Source organism: Heterocephalus glaber, unplaced genomic scaffold (assembly GCF_053883595.1).
Source record: "Heterocephalus glaber isolate CG9 unplaced genomic scaffold, H.glaber_assembly_v1.0 deba00001561, whole genome shotgun sequence".
In the NCBI taxonomy this organism is placed as follows: domain Eukaryota; kingdom Metazoa; phylum Chordata; class Mammalia; order Rodentia; family Bathyergidae; genus Heterocephalus; species Heterocephalus glaber.
In genome coordinates, this window is record NW_028258349.1 from 12,154,053 (window position 1) to 12,170,607 (window position 16,555).

The window sequence follows — 16,555 nt, forward strand, 5'->3', positions numbered from 1 at the left end:
TATAGAACCTTATAGCGTGCATGGCAGTAGAAAAGAGCTTAAGACACAAAGAAAATTTCAGATGAAACTGTAGGCCATCCAGTGGCAAATCAGGATGTATGCCCGGGTGTAGTGGTGCATACCTGTAATCCTAGCGCTCTGGGAGGCTGAGGCAGGAAGATCACAAGTTCAAACCCAGCCTGTGCAATTTAGTGAGACCTTGGAACTGGAGATGTAGTACAATGTGAAGGCCCTGGATTCAATCCCCAGTACCACCTCTCACCCAAAGTTGAGATGTAGGACTTCCCTGATCCCAACGGCCAGAGGCTGTGACTGTTCAGTTTCCTGAGCTCTTCCAGAGGTAATCCAGATGCCTAGAAGCACTGATAAACATACATATACTTGATTTGGTGAAGATAGAGCCCTCTCATTTCCTCTGATCTGCCATTTTGGTTTGCTCACCCCATTCCTGCCACACTTAGCCTTCCTTGTGGCAAGAATGAGCAATTGAGACATTTCAATACCCCAGGCTGCAAATCCAGGGCCTTTGTTGTTTGCTACCCGAAATTTTTTTTGCACCAGATCACCCTACACTCACTCCCTCTCCAGGTTCTGGTCTCCACTGAGCCTTTCTCGCCCACCCAGCCTGGACATCACCCCCACCCTGCACTCCTGCATATTGTCTTAAGCACGTACACTAACTTTTCAAATGTCTTGTTCATCCTTGATTACTGCCTCCCCACAGGGTATAATTTCCAAGAGGCCAGGGATTTAAGGAATATTATTCTCCCTTATAATCTTTCATTATGAAAAGTTGCAAGCATACAGAAAAAGTGGACAAATAATACAATTGCCCTGTTGTCCACCACCTAAGTTGAACAGTTGTCAACGTTTTGTCATATTCACTTTGTATACACATTATTTATTTGTTTGGTACCAGGGGTCGAACTCAGGTCCTTGCGCTTGCACAGCAGGCAGCAAAACCACTGAGCTAAATCCTCGGTCCTAGACATTATTTTTTTTGCTGAACTACTTGAAAATAGTTTCCAAATATCTGGATATGTCATCCTTAATACCGCTTAAACTTGTATCTTGAAAAATTATGTTCTTTCATACCATTATCACTCATAAGAAAAACTAACAGTAAGTCCCTAAAATCTGTATATCTACATTTATGTATTCAAATTTCCCCAATTGTATTGGAAGCCTTCCATACTACTGTTTAGCCAGTTTCTGTTGTTTTTGAGACAGGGTCTCACTATGTAGTTCAGGCTGGCCTTGAACTCCCTATGTAGCCCAGCCTGGCCATGAATTCTCAGTGATCCTCCCGAAGGCTGGGATTACAGGCATGCGCCACCACACGTGGCTAGCTAGTTTGTTTTCTGTAGCAGGATACAATCTGTTTCACATTCCGCATATAGTTATTAGATTTCTAGTTTTGTTTTGTTCTGTTTTGTTTTTTCTTTGTTGCAGCACTGGGGTGGAGCCCAGGGTTTTCACACTGAGCACATCCCTATACCATTTTAATTTTTAATTTTGACACAGTCTCACTAATTTGCTCAGGCAGGGCTTGACCTTGTGATCCTTCTGCCTCAGCCTCCCAAAATGCTGGGATTGTAGGTATGTGCCACTGAGCCTGGCTTTTTTTATATATAATTCTTCAATAGTTCTTCACATGACACACCCTGCTATGTAAAATAATTTTTAAAGAAACTAAGCAAGTTGTCTTGTAGAATATATCTCACTCTGAATTTACCTCACTTCGTGGTGTCGTTCATCTTCCATCATCTTATAAGCTGGAACTTAGCTCTGCAGGCTTGATTAGATGTAGGTCAAGTATTTTTTGCAAGAACCCTTCTTCCTGTGTGCGTCCTTATTTCTCCACGCACCCCATGCCACATTGTTGCTGATAGTGATAGCTGAGTCTAATCCCTGGGAAAGATAGTGCCCAACAGCTATCTCTGATGGAACAGTCTGTTTTCCCTTCTGGCCATTGGAAACAACCTATCAGGTGATACTGTGGGGAACAATTCGTCCATGACACCCCCAATCTTGCACAAATCCACATAAGCCACTCAAGGGAGACCTAACTGTGGTCTGGTCTGACTGGAACCTTGGCAGAACACCCTGTGATTCCTCAAGACCCAGAGAGAGATAGCAGCCTTGTGTGGAGTGGCCATGAGGCAGTTTCTCCTCCGCCTCTCTTGCAGGAGGTGGTCACAAGACCATTTGTCAGTCTTCCTGGGTTCAGGCAAACATGGGACTTTCTACCAGGTCCTCCCTTACAGTAGAGCGGCAGGCTATAAAGCTACCATGCTGAGCACATTTTAGCCTTCCAACTGCTCAGCAGAGGATTAGGACTACTCAAGTGAGGAAACTGACAGGCTTCCAGCCCCCACCTCTAGGTCAGAAAGCTGTGGGTTTCCTTTTGGGGTGACTTTATAAAAGAGAGTTCAGGGCAGGGTACTAACCTCCCAAGGCATATTAAGCAGAAAGGGGGTTACAATGCGTTTGTTTTTTGAGACGGGTCTGGCTATGTAGTTCGAGCTGGCCTTGAACTCACTATGTAGCCCAAGCTGTCCTGGAACTCACAATGGTCCTTACAGGTATGCACCACCATACCCAGCTTTAATGTGAGGAATTTGAAACAGTAAAACCCTGTGATGGACATCCATCTGGCTATAACATAGTTGGCTTCCCTCAGACCCTCATTTCATTGTACTCAACTCAACATGACCCCATATTTTATAGGTTTGAATATAGCTTTCCAGGAGGGTTTTCTGTTTTGAATTGGCATTCCAGCTAATAACTAAAGAAGGAAAGATGTAATTAGAATATCAGCATATTGTAACCCCTAGTGGATCTGGGCATTGGGCAGTAATGGTTGCAAACATCACCAAAAGAGAATTGCTGTGCTCTCAATGTTTGTGTCCTCTCAAAATTTTTTAAACCAAGGGCTGGGGATTTAGCTCAGTGGTGCCGCCGCCTGCCTCGCAAGAGCAAGGCCCTGAGTTCAATATCCAGTACCAAAAACAAAAAACAAAAAACAAAACAAAAAAAAAATTGTATGTTAAAATCCTAATCTCCAAGGTGATGGTATTGGGAAGAGGGGCCTTTGGGAGAGGCTAGGTCATGAAGATGGAGTCCCCATGAATGGGGTTAGTGCTCTTTTACAGGAGAACCAGAGAGGTGACTCACCCCTTCTGCCACAGCAAGCAAGCACTGTCCACGCGCCAGAAAGCAGCCCCTCACCAGACACGGAAGCCACCAGCACCTTGTTCTTCAACCTCCCAGCCCCTAGAACTGTGAGAAAGACATACCTATTCCCCATGAGATGCTTTGATATTTCGGTAAGGTACTTTACTAGGGTAGCCTGAATGAACTAAGACAACAATCAAACATGATGTGTCTCCAAAAAGCACTTGCCACCACCTATGAAGTAGTTTTGCCAAAAATTTCAAGCCTGAATCTGACTATACTCCTAGATTGAACTTCTGATCTGCGGGAATTACAGAGGAACGAATGTGTTTAACTGCATTATGGCATCCAATTGGAAAAACATAGACTCGAAAGTAACAGAAAAATGATACACTTTCTCCCATAAATATAAAGGCAAGGAAAAAGGAGATATAGAGGAAGAATACAGATTAAAAGATACTTAAGGGCTGAGGGTGTAGCTCAGTAGCAGAACACTTGCCTAGCATGTGTGAGGGCCTTGGTTTCATCCCTAACATAGACACACACACACACACACACACACACACACACACACACACACACACATTTTAAAAAATATGTCTAGATCCCAAATTAAGCAAATTATTAAAATATGACATTTATGAGACAAACTTGAGCACTGACTGGGTATTAAAAATAATTTCTTAGGTGTGATGACAACATTGAGGTGTATTTTAAGCTATTATCTTTTAAAAATACTGAGTATAACAAATATTTCTGAGGGCTGGGGATTTAGCTCAGTGGTGCCACTGCCTGCCTCGAAAGCACAAGGTCCCAAGTTCAGTCCCCGGTACCAAAAACAAACAAACAAACAAATATTTATGAATGAAATGAAAAAAAAAACTAAAAAGGAAACTTTCAGTGGTTTCCAAAAGTGCTTAGAATGAGGTAGAAATTTAAAATACAAATCTGGAGAAGTGGGCTCTAGCCTGACTTTGCAGAAATGACTCAAGAAATATCCTGGTGTGGAGAATGCCTATAATCCCAGCAGTCTAAGAGGGCAAGGTAGGAGGGTCACAAGTTCGAGCTCAGCCTGGGCAACTTAGCTATTTAGTGACACCCTGTCTCAAAATTTAAAATAAAAAAAGGTTGGGGATGTAGTTAAATGCAAAGAACCCAGGTTCAGTCCACAGTACAGAGAGAGAGAGAGAGAGAGAGAGAGGAAGGATGGATAGATGGAAAGAAGAAATACTACAGAACAGGTATGCCATAGGGCCTTGTTACCTCCCCTCTGCAATCAGGAATGAGGAAGTTGAGGTATAGGGAGGAACTCTGTCAAGAGAGGAAGGAACCTACTGGGGGGAGGAATTTATTGGAGCCCTGTCAAAAACTCTACCACTGCAGGGCCTGGGATTTAGCTCAGTGGTTCTGCTGCTTGCCTCGCAAGCACAAGGACCTGAGTTCAATCCCCAGTACCAAAAAAAATACCACTGTAACTGTGTAGAAGCAAGAAACCACCATCATGACCAAACCCAGAAGGTTCTAGAGAATCAATCTGGGGTACAGCCATACATTGAGAGTGCTAATGCTCCCAGGGAGTTCTAAGGTGCAGCAAGCTGGAGCATTCAAGGTACTCAGGAATCTTGTTAATGCAGATTCTGGATCAGCAGGTTGGGGTGGATCTGAGATTCTGCTTTGCTACGAATACGAAGTTTTCATTCCGCATGGAGTCTGGGACACAAACTAAATAACCTCACAAGGAAGGACAAGCAAAATGCAGGCAGTGGGATGTTATACCAGAAAAATGCCATTGTTTCTTCAACATAGATGGGAAACAGTTTATGGATTAACAAAGGCTTGAAATACAGCGTTGCCTCCTTTCACAAACTCAGTTCTCTCCACAATTCTGGTTGCAAACTGAACTGGATGAGAACTGAATCAGATTTCCCCATAAGGTCAACATTGAACCTAACCATTGAATTTGATTTGGCTCTTGTCCAACTTGGTTTGTGACCAGAATTGTGGAAAGAATCAAGTTTGTGAACCAAGGCACCACTGTACTCTGCCTTGGAAAACAATTTGGTAATTTGTTTTTAAAATTTAATTTTTTTTTCTGGTACCAGGGATCGAACTCAGGACCTTGCGTTTGTGCAGCAGGCACCAGATACACTGAGCTAAATCCCTGGCCCCAAAACTTTATTTCTTTAAAATTGCCTTTATCACAAATTTTAAATCTGGAAAAGCCCTTTTCCCATCCAAAGACTTCATAAATATGAATAGAATAGCAAGTTTTTCATTTTAAAAGGTCATGTTGAAAATGGTCAAAGATGATCCCCGTAGGCATTTGTCCAGCATCTAAGAAACAGTGAAATCTTCAAGCAGCCTGATCACCAGGGTTAGTAAGGTCATTTCATGGTCCAAAGTTTGTAGTGTAAATCCTTCCATGTAACAAGAAGTAAAATTTTTAGGGTCCAACAAGGGGCAACAACTGCCCCGAGATGACACTCTTGGATGGATTCCTGGGTATTCAATTTCACCTGACAACCAGCACGCATGTCCCCCTCCCCTTGGCTTTGTTCGTGTGTGTGTGTGTGTGTGTGTGTGTGCATGTGTGTGTGTTTACTAGGGGCCCCGACGACTTTTCTCCTACCAAGTCTATTAGTTGTGTCCCTTTCTCTCCCCGTTTTGGCCAGATTGAATCCAGGGTCTTTGCACTGAGATATATCCCCAGGTTTCTGTGGTTTTTTTCATTTTTTAATTTGAGACAGGGTGCCACTAAGTCACAAAATTCTCCAGGCTGGGCTCGAACTTTCGATCCTGTCCTGGCATACTCTTGGGCTTTGTCCATCCTCTTCCTAAACTCCCCTCACACACCCATCTCCCCCAGCATCCTCCCCTCAGGCCACAGCCCCTAAAGCCAACTCCCAGCCTCCTCCCGCCTCTCCCCTCATCTCCCCATCCCCCTCCCTTGCTCCAGCCCTGTCCTCCCCAGCCTTCGAGGTCCCTGCCTGTGCCCCCTCACCCCAGGCTCCTGGGGGAGCCGCTTTCTGAGGTCACACAGAGCAGAGGAAGATACAGATTCACAGGAGTCTCCTGCTCCCAGGAAACCCATTTTCTAGGGAGAGGGATATCTAGTGGTGTGCTCACATACACCTCCACCTTCCCCTCCTCCAAAACAGCCTGGGAACCAGAGGCCACAGCCACATCACCCTGCCCAGGTGACCAGGTAGTAGCACAATCTGGAATTTCAGGTCTATAAATCACTTGAGGGGCAGGGAGCTCATAAAATCTTTTCTCCCATCATGCCTGCCGGGGGTGTTGTCCCCTCCTTTGGGCACCCTCCCTCTTTCCTCGGAGACTGGCCCAAGGAGTGGCCTGGGCATATATAGGGAGCCTCTGTGGGTGGGGCTGGCCAGAGAGGCTTTGAGCAGAGAAGGTGAGGAGGGGGCTCTGGGAGTCTAGAAGGGGCTGAGGTTCAAGGAAGGCTAGCCCTGAGTTCTGGCCAGGGATACTGGGGCTGAGCCTAGGTTTCCCTGCTGTGAAAGGGCTAATTGCCAGGGTGTGGGGTGCTGGGCACTTTGGTGCCAGCCTGCAACCTGCAGCCTGTAGAAAGCAGAGCATCCTTGGCAGCTGGGCTGTGGAGTGGAGACTGGGTCCAGCTGGGCTTTCCCGCCTCTCCTGGCTCTGCCTGGCTTCATCTCCACTCATCTGTCCCAGGCAGGACTATGGCATCTGCAGCAGCAGAGGGAGAGAAGGGGTCTCCGATTGTGGTGGGGCTGCTGGTCATGGGCAACATCATTATTCTGGTGAGACACTCTTGGTGCTGGGGAGGTCCATGGAGGGTGTGCTGGGAGGTGGCAGCTCTGAGCTGGGATGGGGGCTGAGGGTTTGGGACCTTAGCAGCTCCACTTTTCCCCAGCTATGTGACTTTAAGGGAACAACCTGACTTCTGGATGCCTCCTCTTCCTCATCTATAGGTTTTTTTCCTTGTTGTGTATAGGCTGATGCTGGCCATCATCAGTAACATCATGGTAGTTATTAAGTGATAGCTGGGTACACAAGAGGCCCATAATAATGAATTATAAGTGTCTTTTAATTAATATTGGCTTAAAAACATATTTTATTTGTTGCCATGGTAGCACACTTGTAATCCCAGCTACTCAGAAGGCTGAGGCACAAGAATTGAAAATTTGAGCCCAGCCTTGGCAACTCGGAGGGACCTTGTCTCAAACTAAAAATTTAAAAGGGCTGGGGAAGTAGCTCTGTGGTAAAATGTCCAGTTTGATCCCTGGTAGTGCAAGACAGATAGACAGACAAGTGATGCTTGTACCAGGCTCTGGAGCCAGGCAGCCTGGGTTCAAATCCCAACACTGTCACTTTCTAGTTGTGGGGCCTGGAGCCAGTGACACAACTTCTCTAGACCTCAGTTTCCTCCACTGTAAGATGGAGAGAAAATGGATGTGCTGTTAGGATACAATGAATCCTTGGGTTAATGTGCTTTGAATAGAGTTGAGCACATGTGGTTACTACTTATATTGGCCAGAAGAGCCTTGTGACACTACAGCTGGTAACAATAATGATTCTCACACATAAAGCAATTCCTCAGACCAATGCCTGGCATGCAGCAGGTTCTTTGTACAAGTGTTAGTTTTTATTATTGTCAAAGTTGTCCACAGAGAAGTCTCCCTGTTTGTTCCCCATGCCCCAACACTTGGGTGACTGAATTTTTAGCTTCTCTGATATTTCTTTAAGAAAATCCAAGCAAATAAGAACATATATGCCTATATTCTCCCCCTCTTTGCCCCAAATGTAGCTCATTTCTCATTCTGCTCTGTACCCCTAGTTTTCTCTTGATTATGTAGCCACTAGTCCACTCTGAATGAGATCATAGAGTCTCCTGGTCCCTCTGACAATTGTGTAGCACTCCACTGAATGACCTCTGGCCCCTTATCCTGGTGCTGCAGGGACAGGCCTTGGGGATTTGTGGTTTCCTGCATGAGCCATGCAGCTGCAGTATTGACTGCTGGAGGTGGAATTGCTGGACCAAAGGATAAATGATGCATTTATCAGTGTTATAGTCACAGCCCTGAATTTCACTTTAGAGGGATTGCATCTCCTTAATGCTGGTTTGTGCTCCATCTCCTTTACTATTACTATCTCCTGGGCTGGGGATTTAGCTCAGTGGTTTCACTGCCTGCTGCGCAAGCGCAAGGACCTGAGTTCAATCGCTGGTACCAAAAAAAAAAAAAAAAAAAAAAACTATTACAATCTCCTTTACAATTTTTTTTGTACTGTGAATTGAACCCAGGGCCTTTACATTGAGCTATATCCTCAGGCCTTTGTTTATTTGCTTGTTCATTTATTTATTTATTGGTTTTTTGAGACAAGGTCTTACTACATAGGTCAGGCTAGTCTTGAATTCATTATGTAGCCCAGCTGGCCTCAAACTCACTGTAATCCTCCTGCCTCAGTCTCCTGAGTGTTGGGATTACAGGTGTGTACCACCAAAGTTGGCTACTGATTTTTAATTTTGAATCAGAATCTCACAAAGTTGCCCAGACAGAGCTCAAACTTTTTTTTTTGGTACCGGGATCGAACTCGGGACCTTGTGCTTGCAAGGCAGGTGGCAGAACCACTGAGCTAAATCCCCAGCCCTTTTGCTTTTTCCTTTTTCTTTTTTTTTTTTTTCCAAACTTTTGATCCTCTTGCTTCAGCCTCCCAGAGTGCTGGGATTACAGTCATGTGCCAGCATGCCCATCTTCTTTCTCCTTGAATTCAAATGGCAGCTGGGATGCAGGGGTCAGGGATCTGGCTGGGTCCTTCCTCTCCTCCTGTTTTCTGCCCAGCCTGAGCTCAGGGGGCAAGAGCTTTGCCATTCATTACGTGCCCACTTTATAAGTGGGCCACTCTGAGAGGACAGTGGAGGCTCCGAAGAAGGCAGGAGCCGTTTCTAACCAGCTGCCCCATCCAGCTATCAGGCCTGGCCCTGTTTGCCGAAACTGTATGGGTGACAGCTGACCAGTACCGCGTGTACCCACTGATGGGCATCTCAGGCAAAGATGATGTCTTCGCTGGAGCCTGGATCGCCATCTTCTGTGGCTTCTCCTTCTTCATGGTGGCCAGCTTCGGTGTGGGAGCAGCCCTCTGCTGCCATCGGTCTATGATCCTCATGGTGAGACCCCGGAGCGGGGTGGATGGGCACAGGTGGGCCTGGACAACATTGTCACAGTCATAATAACAGCTACCAAGACCCAGATGTGAACTCCACAGGGCACCTCCCTCAGGCCTCACGGGCATCATTTCATTGCATGGTCCCAAGGCCCCATAATCTAGGCTCGAGCATTACCCCTGGCCACTACAAAGAAAACGGGTGTGGGGATTAGAGGGAAGCTGTGCATGGAAGGATGGCTCATTAGCAAGGCTGGGATTTGAACCCCACTTAGTTGGTCTCCAGAGTCTGTGCTCATGAACTCTTGCCAATAACAACAACAACACAGTGAAGCTATCTTTAATAAGTGCTCCCCACGAGCCAGGAGTCAAATGACTTGCATGGATTTACTCCTCACTGCCTGCCATTGGAGACTGTCGTCATTGTCATCATCCTCATCACCCTATTTGACAGAGATGGAAAATGAGGCTCAGAGAGGGGAAGTCTCACAAGCAGCAAATGGCCCAGCCAGTTTAAACTGAGCAGCTGAGCATGGTGTCGCACGCCTGTAATGCTAGCACTGGGGTGTTCGAGGCCAGCCTGGGCTACATAGCAAGAACCTCTCTCAAAAAACAAAAATAACAACAACAAAAGCAAAAGTTAAACCTGAGAAGTTCCACTCTTGAGCCCATGCCCTTAGTCTCTGCCAACCCGTACTCGTTGATAACCTTGGAAAGCGAGCTCCCTCAGTCCTCCCAGAAGCCCCTGCAGTTAATGCTTTTGACCCATTTACCAGATAAAGAAATTGAGGCCAGAAGAAGCCAATGGCCTCTCCCAGGTGATTGGGAGAGCAGGGATCTCAGTGCAGCCTCTACAGACACAGAGGCCACACTGTGCTTCTCTACATTGTGGGGGGATCTTTTAGACTCCGAGGAGCAACCACATATTCAGTCAACAAATGTTAACTGAGCAGGAAGCATGGGCCAAGCCTATGCTAGGGGTGACAATAGTGAGCAGAATATAAAAGCCCTTGACCAGGAGGGTGGGGAAGGGAGGTAGGAGCTAGGGGAGACCGAGACACCTGGCCAGAGGAAGCAGCAGCTCAGGAGGTGAGAAGCAAGCCAGGGGCCTCTGCAGGAGGAACAGTTCAGGTAGAGGCATCAGCAAAAGCAAAGGCTCTGAGGCCAGAGGGGCCAGGAGTCCAGTGTGGCCACAGCCAAGTGAAGAGGCATCAGGGAGTGGGAGGACTGAGGGCAGATGGGTGAGGAGAACACAGAGGATGGGAATGGGGGTAGGAGGGACAAGGAAGGTGGCTAACCTGGTGGGCCTTGCAGGACTTGGCTTTATCATGAATAAGACAGAGCTATGGAGCCAGGCATGGCGTGCACACCTTCGATCCCAGCACTCTGGGAGGCTGAGGCAGGAAGATCACACATTGGAACCCAGCCTGGGCCACTTAGTGATTTAGCAAGACATGGTCTCAAAGTAAAATAAATAAATAAATGAAAAGGGCTGGGATGTAGCAGTGCAAAAGTTTTGGTTTTGATCCCCAGTGCCACCACCAACTCCAAATAAAATTAAATTAAATAAGTAAATTTTTTGTTTTGGTACTGGGGATTGAACTCAGGACCCTGCACTTGCGAAGCAGGCAGCAGAACTACTGAGCTAAATCCCCAGCCCAATAAGTAAAGTTTTTAAAAGATAGAGCTATAGGGGGCCGGGGATTTAGCTCAGTGGTTTCACGGCCTGCTGCGCAAGCGCAAGGACCTGAGTTTGATCCCCAGTACAAAAAAAAAAAAAAAATAAGATGGAGCTATGAAAGATTCCTCCTTTCCTCTCTTTTTCTCTCCCTCCCTCCTTTCTTTCCTTCCTTTTTTAATCCTATATTTAATTTTCTGGCATAACAATTTAACCAAAGCCCTACATTTCACCTAATTAGTTTTTTTTAAGTGTCTATGCCTGCCTCCCCTATTAGTTTATCATTAACTAAGGCATAGAATTTTTAAAAAATTAATTATGGGAAATTTCAGACATAAGGTGGGGTAAATGGCATTTTGAACCCTGTGTCCCCATCACCTGGTTTCAACCAGCTCAGGGCACTGCCCCCTCTGCCTGGCCACATTCTTCTCCCTGGAATAGGTTGAGGCACATTCTAGACCACGAGTCCTTTACCTGTAAATACTTGAGCACACATTTGTCGGTGCGATAAGGACATTGTTTGAAGGCAGTCAGTTGTGCTATGTGATGTCATGCCATCTCTCAGGTGAGCTGTCACACCCACCCCCAGCTTCCTGTTGCTTTAAGGGTGATAGTGAGGGGTGGGGACTGGGAAGGAATTTTCATGAAACAACAACTATTGAGCCTTATTTTGCTCCATGCCAAGGATGAATCTGGAAAAATTCACCCTAGTTCCTTCATATCTTCCGGTCCCCCCCCCATTCTGTACCTCAGTGTCCCTGGTGGTATTGAGAATCTCAATCAATCTTTCTCTCTCCCCACCCCCAAGCTAGTTATGCTTTTATTTTCTCTCAACATTTTATTATAAAATATTTCAAACATCCAGGAAAGCTGGACGACTTAACAGTGAACACCTATGCACCTGTCACCCAGATATGACAATTCACACTGCCTACACCCTAAGCAAAAAGTCTGTTTCTCTTTTTGACCATGAGGATAGAACTTAGGGCCTCCTGCATGCTAGGTGAGCGCTCTACCACTGAGCCACATCTCCTGCCAACATATCCCATTTCTTCTCCCTATAGCTCCATCTCTCTTTGGGGTGTGGCTGCACAGACTCTGTTCTGACTGCTGTCCCTCCCTGTGTCTCTTCCCAGTATCTGGTGCTGATGCTCATCATCTACATCTTTGAGTGTGCCTCCTGCATCACATCCTACACCCACCGTGACTATGTGAGCAGACAGACAGGGAGGGCATGGCTAGGGGAGGGGGAGGTCAACCTCTCCCCCCACCCAGCCCTGCTGGCCTCTGCTCTTCCCAACCCTCACAGATGGTGTCCAACCCATCCCTGATAACCAAGCAGATGCTGACCTTCTACAGTGCCAACACGGACCAGGGCCAGGAGCTGACTCGCCTTTGGGACCGCATCATGATTGAGGTGGGCGCTGGGGCTGCGGTGCAGCTGAGTGGGACAGGGCTTGCCTGGCATGTTCAGGGTCCTGGGTTCCACCTCCAGCTCTATAAAGAAACAAAACAAAGCACACAAACAAAAAACATGATCTAGGTGGGCATGGTTTTTGGAAGGACCTGGGGTTCTATCTGTCCACAGAAGTAGGAAGGGCTCCTATCGTGCCACTTGTATATGAGTGAGGGCTTGAAAGATGGCCACTCAAGGGCCCCTATGGGGTAAGGGAACTTTGACCATTGCCATTTTCCAAAAGGGTAAACAGGCTCGGAAAGGGAAGGTCACTCACCAAGGCTCATACGACGGGTAAGTGGCAGAGCTGGGTTTCATACCTGGCACACTAGATCCGTGCCACCCCCACAGTGATAATAATAATAACCATAGCACCACCCATTTATTGAGCACCGACTCTTGCTCAGCACTGTTGAAAGCACTTGTAAAATTTCTATAATCCTCACAGCCACCCCTTGAGGGAGATTAGCTTTTGATTGGTAGGAAACTGAGGCCAGAGGTTGATGACTGTCGTGAGGTCACACAGCTGGTAAGTCACAGAACTGGAAGAATCCAAACCCAGGCCACCAGGTTCCAGCAGCCACACTCTTACTTAAGTTCAACATGATATTGCATGAGAGGAGGAAAAAGCTGAGGACTCAAGGAAAATTGAAGTCCCAACTCAGTCCAAGTCATACAGCCAGCCAGGAGCTGAACTGTGTTTGAAGCGTGCCCAAGCCTATCGGGCTTTGGGGGGTAGAGTTGCTTGTTTGTTTGTTTGTTTGTTTGTTTGTTTGTTTTGGTGTTGATATTAGGGATTGAACCCAGGGTCTTTACACTGAATTACACCCCAGTCCTTTTTATTTATTTTTAAATTTTTAATACAGGGCCTCACTAAACTGCCCAGGCTGAGGTCGGACTTGAAGTCCTCTTGCCTCAGCCTCCAAGACTGCCAGAAGCCAGCCTATATTTTCACCATTCAAGGGCTAAAAACTATGCACCCACTGGGAGTAGGAAAATTAAGAAATCTGTCTTTTTGTATCATTTTGTCAGCATAGTTGTCAGCAATATAATTTTTTTTAAAAGGCCTAAGTGTAGGTTTGGTCCAAACCTCCCATCAGCTTACCTGTCCTGGGCAGGCTGGGTCCAGCTGTGTTAAAGGCCAGCCCTGCGCTTGCTGGGTGACCTTAGGCACAAGATTGCCCTCTCTGAGCCCTAGCCTGCCTCGCTCTCACCTGTCTCTCCAGCAAGAGTGCTGCGGTACATCTGGCCCCATGGACTGGGTGAGCTACACATCCGCCTTCCAGGCAGCCACTCCGGAGGTAGTGTTCCCCTGGCCCCCGCTGTGCTGTCGCCGGACAGGAAACTTTATCCCCCTCAATGAAGAAGGCTGTCGCGTGGGCCACGTGGACTACCTGTTCATCAAGGTGGGCTCCTCACCTCACCGCAGCTGCCTCTCTGTCCTTTCCTGGTCTCTACTTCCTCTCTGGTGCTCACTTTCTCCCTCCCACTGTCTGTCTGTCTGTCTGCCTCCCCCTCTGCTCCCCTCTCTGGCTTTCTCTTTCCCTCCTCTCCCCCTGCTCTCCCCACTCTCCCTGCAAGTCAGCAGGATGCTCACAGCTCCGTCTGACCCACACCTGGCTCCTGCAACTTGTCTCAGGCTGCCCAGGAATGAGAGCAACAACCACAGTGATGTCAACAGCACAGTGCCAGTGATGACCCACGTTTGTTGAGTTTCTCCTTTATGTCACCTGTTCTTTCAGTGCTTTCAATTTTTATCTTATTTAATTGTCACCACAATCTGACAAGGTAAGGATTCCAAAATGACCTCACTGTACAGATGATAAGACTGAGAGGTTGCTCACTAATTAGGCAGGGAGCTGGGATTTGATTTTGAACAGTCAGGCCCCAAAGAGTTCTTTAATTACGCAAGGCCAGCTCAAAACCAGGGACAGGAGTAGGAATGTAGACTAAAGTCATGTTTGGTGGCACATGCCCATAATGCTAGCACTCTGGGAAGTGAGGCAGGAGGATCCTAAGTTTGAGCCAAGACTCCGCAACTTAATGAGACACTGTCTCAGAAAAAAAAAATTTTTTTTGGTATCAGGGATGGAACTCGGGACCTTGTGCTTTCGAGGCAGGCAGCGGAACCACTGAGCCAAATCCCTGGCTACAAAATTTTAAAAATGTTTTTTAAAAACACTAAGGATGTAGCTCAGTGCAAAGGGTCTGGTTTCAATCCCCAATATTGACTAAAAAGGAGGGTAGATAAGGAAAAAAACTGGTCCCACTGGCTCCTCTGACTGCTTTTGGCTGCTTGCAGGCCCTATGGCAGCACATCTTAAATCAAGTGGCCCAGAGAGGGCAGCCGGCTGCAAAGCATGGCCAGGGGCAGAATAGGACCGCCATTTCTCAATCCCGCTTCTGTGCAGAGCGCGATCATGCATCATCTCATGGAATCCTTGTGACTGCTCTCAAGATCGCCATTTCATGGAAGGGGGGGAAACTGAGGCTCAGAGGGTCAAAATCATACTAGGTCCTGCTGCCCAGTATGACAGAGGTGGCCTCCAGCCCAGTTGCCAGAGCATAAGCCCCAAGCTAGGACAGGGGCTGCATGAAGGGGCCCTGGCCCCACTCGAGCTCATTTGTAAATGAGCAGGTGTCAGAACTGGACTAAACCTAAGGATTTATTGCAGACCTTTGGGCTTGGTTCCACATCACCTCCCAGGCCCCTGAAGCCTCCTTGGGACATAGACACTGCCATGATCCCCATTGCACAGGTGGGAACTGAGGCCCAGGAAAGGAAATGACTTCCCCAAGGGCTTCCCCAGTCACACAGTGACTGGCCTTTGGCTGCCAGCCTCCTGGGAATCTTCTCCAATCCTCGCTGTCCCTCACCCAGGGCTGCTTCGAGCACATAGCCCATGCCATCGACAGCTACACGTGGGGCATCTCCTGGTTCGGATTTGCCATCCTGATGTGGACGGTGAGAGGCGGGAGCCTGTGGGCGGGAGGAAGCTGGGAGTGGGCCGGGCACCCCCGTCTCACTGCCTTCTCCTCAGCTGCCCGTGATGCTGATAGCCATGTATTTCTACACCACACTCTGAGGGACGAGAGGCAGAGCCACGCCTGCTCCTCGGCCTCTGGGCTCCTGCTTCTGCCTCCTCCTGCTGGGCCTACGCAGCTGCCTCACCTCTCCCCTGCCACCTCCCTCACCCTCCCCTTCTGCATCCAGGACCCCAAGCCCTACCTGGCCTCAGCTTCTCCCTATCGCTCCCTGAGTTCCTTCTGTGTGGCAAGCGTTACCACTGCTCCTAGTTTGTGATTGTCTAAGCCCTTGTAGACTGGGATCACCATGCTAGGGGTGACACATTCTGTCAGAGTCACTTTCTGGTCCCCACCATCACCCAGCACGGGGCTGAGCGTGGAACCAGATGCTCAATAAATACTAGCTGATTGAATGAATGTATGGATGAATTTATTTTCTTTTGGGGCAAGGTTGAACGAACAAGAACTCTCCCGATGGACGTGGCAGAAACCCAGCTGATGCTGGAATTTTTTGGTTCACATCACCAAGTCGAAAGGGTTGGCTTCGGGCATGTCTGGTTCCAAAGTTCAGTCTAGGTTGCTGGGAAACCTGCTTCCTTCTCTGACAGTATTTCTTGGGCAACACTAAACTTATATCTTTATAGCTAAGCAACACAGCAGCCAGAAAGGGCCTCTCTCCCAGTGCTTTAGCCAAGGTTAGGAATGAAATCTCACTGTCTTGGTTCAGGTACTTGGTTCCAGGTGAGGAAAGGCACTAAGTATAACTTAGTGTCCATCACTCTCCCTCCTTCATTTTCCCACCCCTGTTGGGGATGGAACCCAGGGCCTCACACATACTAAATAAGCACTTTACTGCTGAGCTCCATCCCCAGTCTTTTATATATATATCTTTTGGTACCGGGGATCGAACTCGGGTCCTTGCACTTGTGCAGCAGGCGTCAAACCCACTGAGCCAAATCCCCTGCTCACCTTTTTATATTTTTAGAGACAGGGTTTTGCTAAATTGCCCAAGTTGGTTTGGCTGGGATTACAGGTATATGCCACCATGCCCAGCTACACTGGTCTTTTTA

General features: G+C 47.5%; 1 protein-coding gene across 2 annotated transcripts; it reads left to right on the forward strand.

The window, feature by feature from the left end:
• The first annotated feature begins 6,505 nt into the window (after positions 1–6,505).
• On the forward strand, positions 6,506–15,913 carry Upk1a (uroplakin 1A). Of its 2 annotated transcripts, XM_004858923.3 has the most exons (9): positions 6,543–6,592; positions 6,874–6,962; positions 9,128–9,328; positions 12,139–12,213; positions 12,312–12,419; positions 13,685–13,864; positions 15,134–15,217; positions 15,340–15,423; positions 15,500–15,913. In XM_004858923.3, the coding sequence occupies exons 2-9, from the start codon at positions 6,882–6,884 to the stop codon at positions 15,542–15,544; spliced, it is 858 nt and encodes a 285-aa protein (XP_004858980.2). In that variant the 5' UTR covers positions 6,543–6,592; positions 6,874–6,881; the 3' UTR covers positions 15,545–15,913. The 2 variants fall into 2 exon arrangements, with proteins under 2 accessions (XP_004858981.2, XP_004858980.2); XM_004858924.4 differs by lacking the exon at positions 15,134–15,217 and having other exon boundaries at positions 6,506–6,592; positions 15,500–15,912.
• The last annotated feature ends 642 nt before the right edge of the window (positions 15,914–16,555 follow it).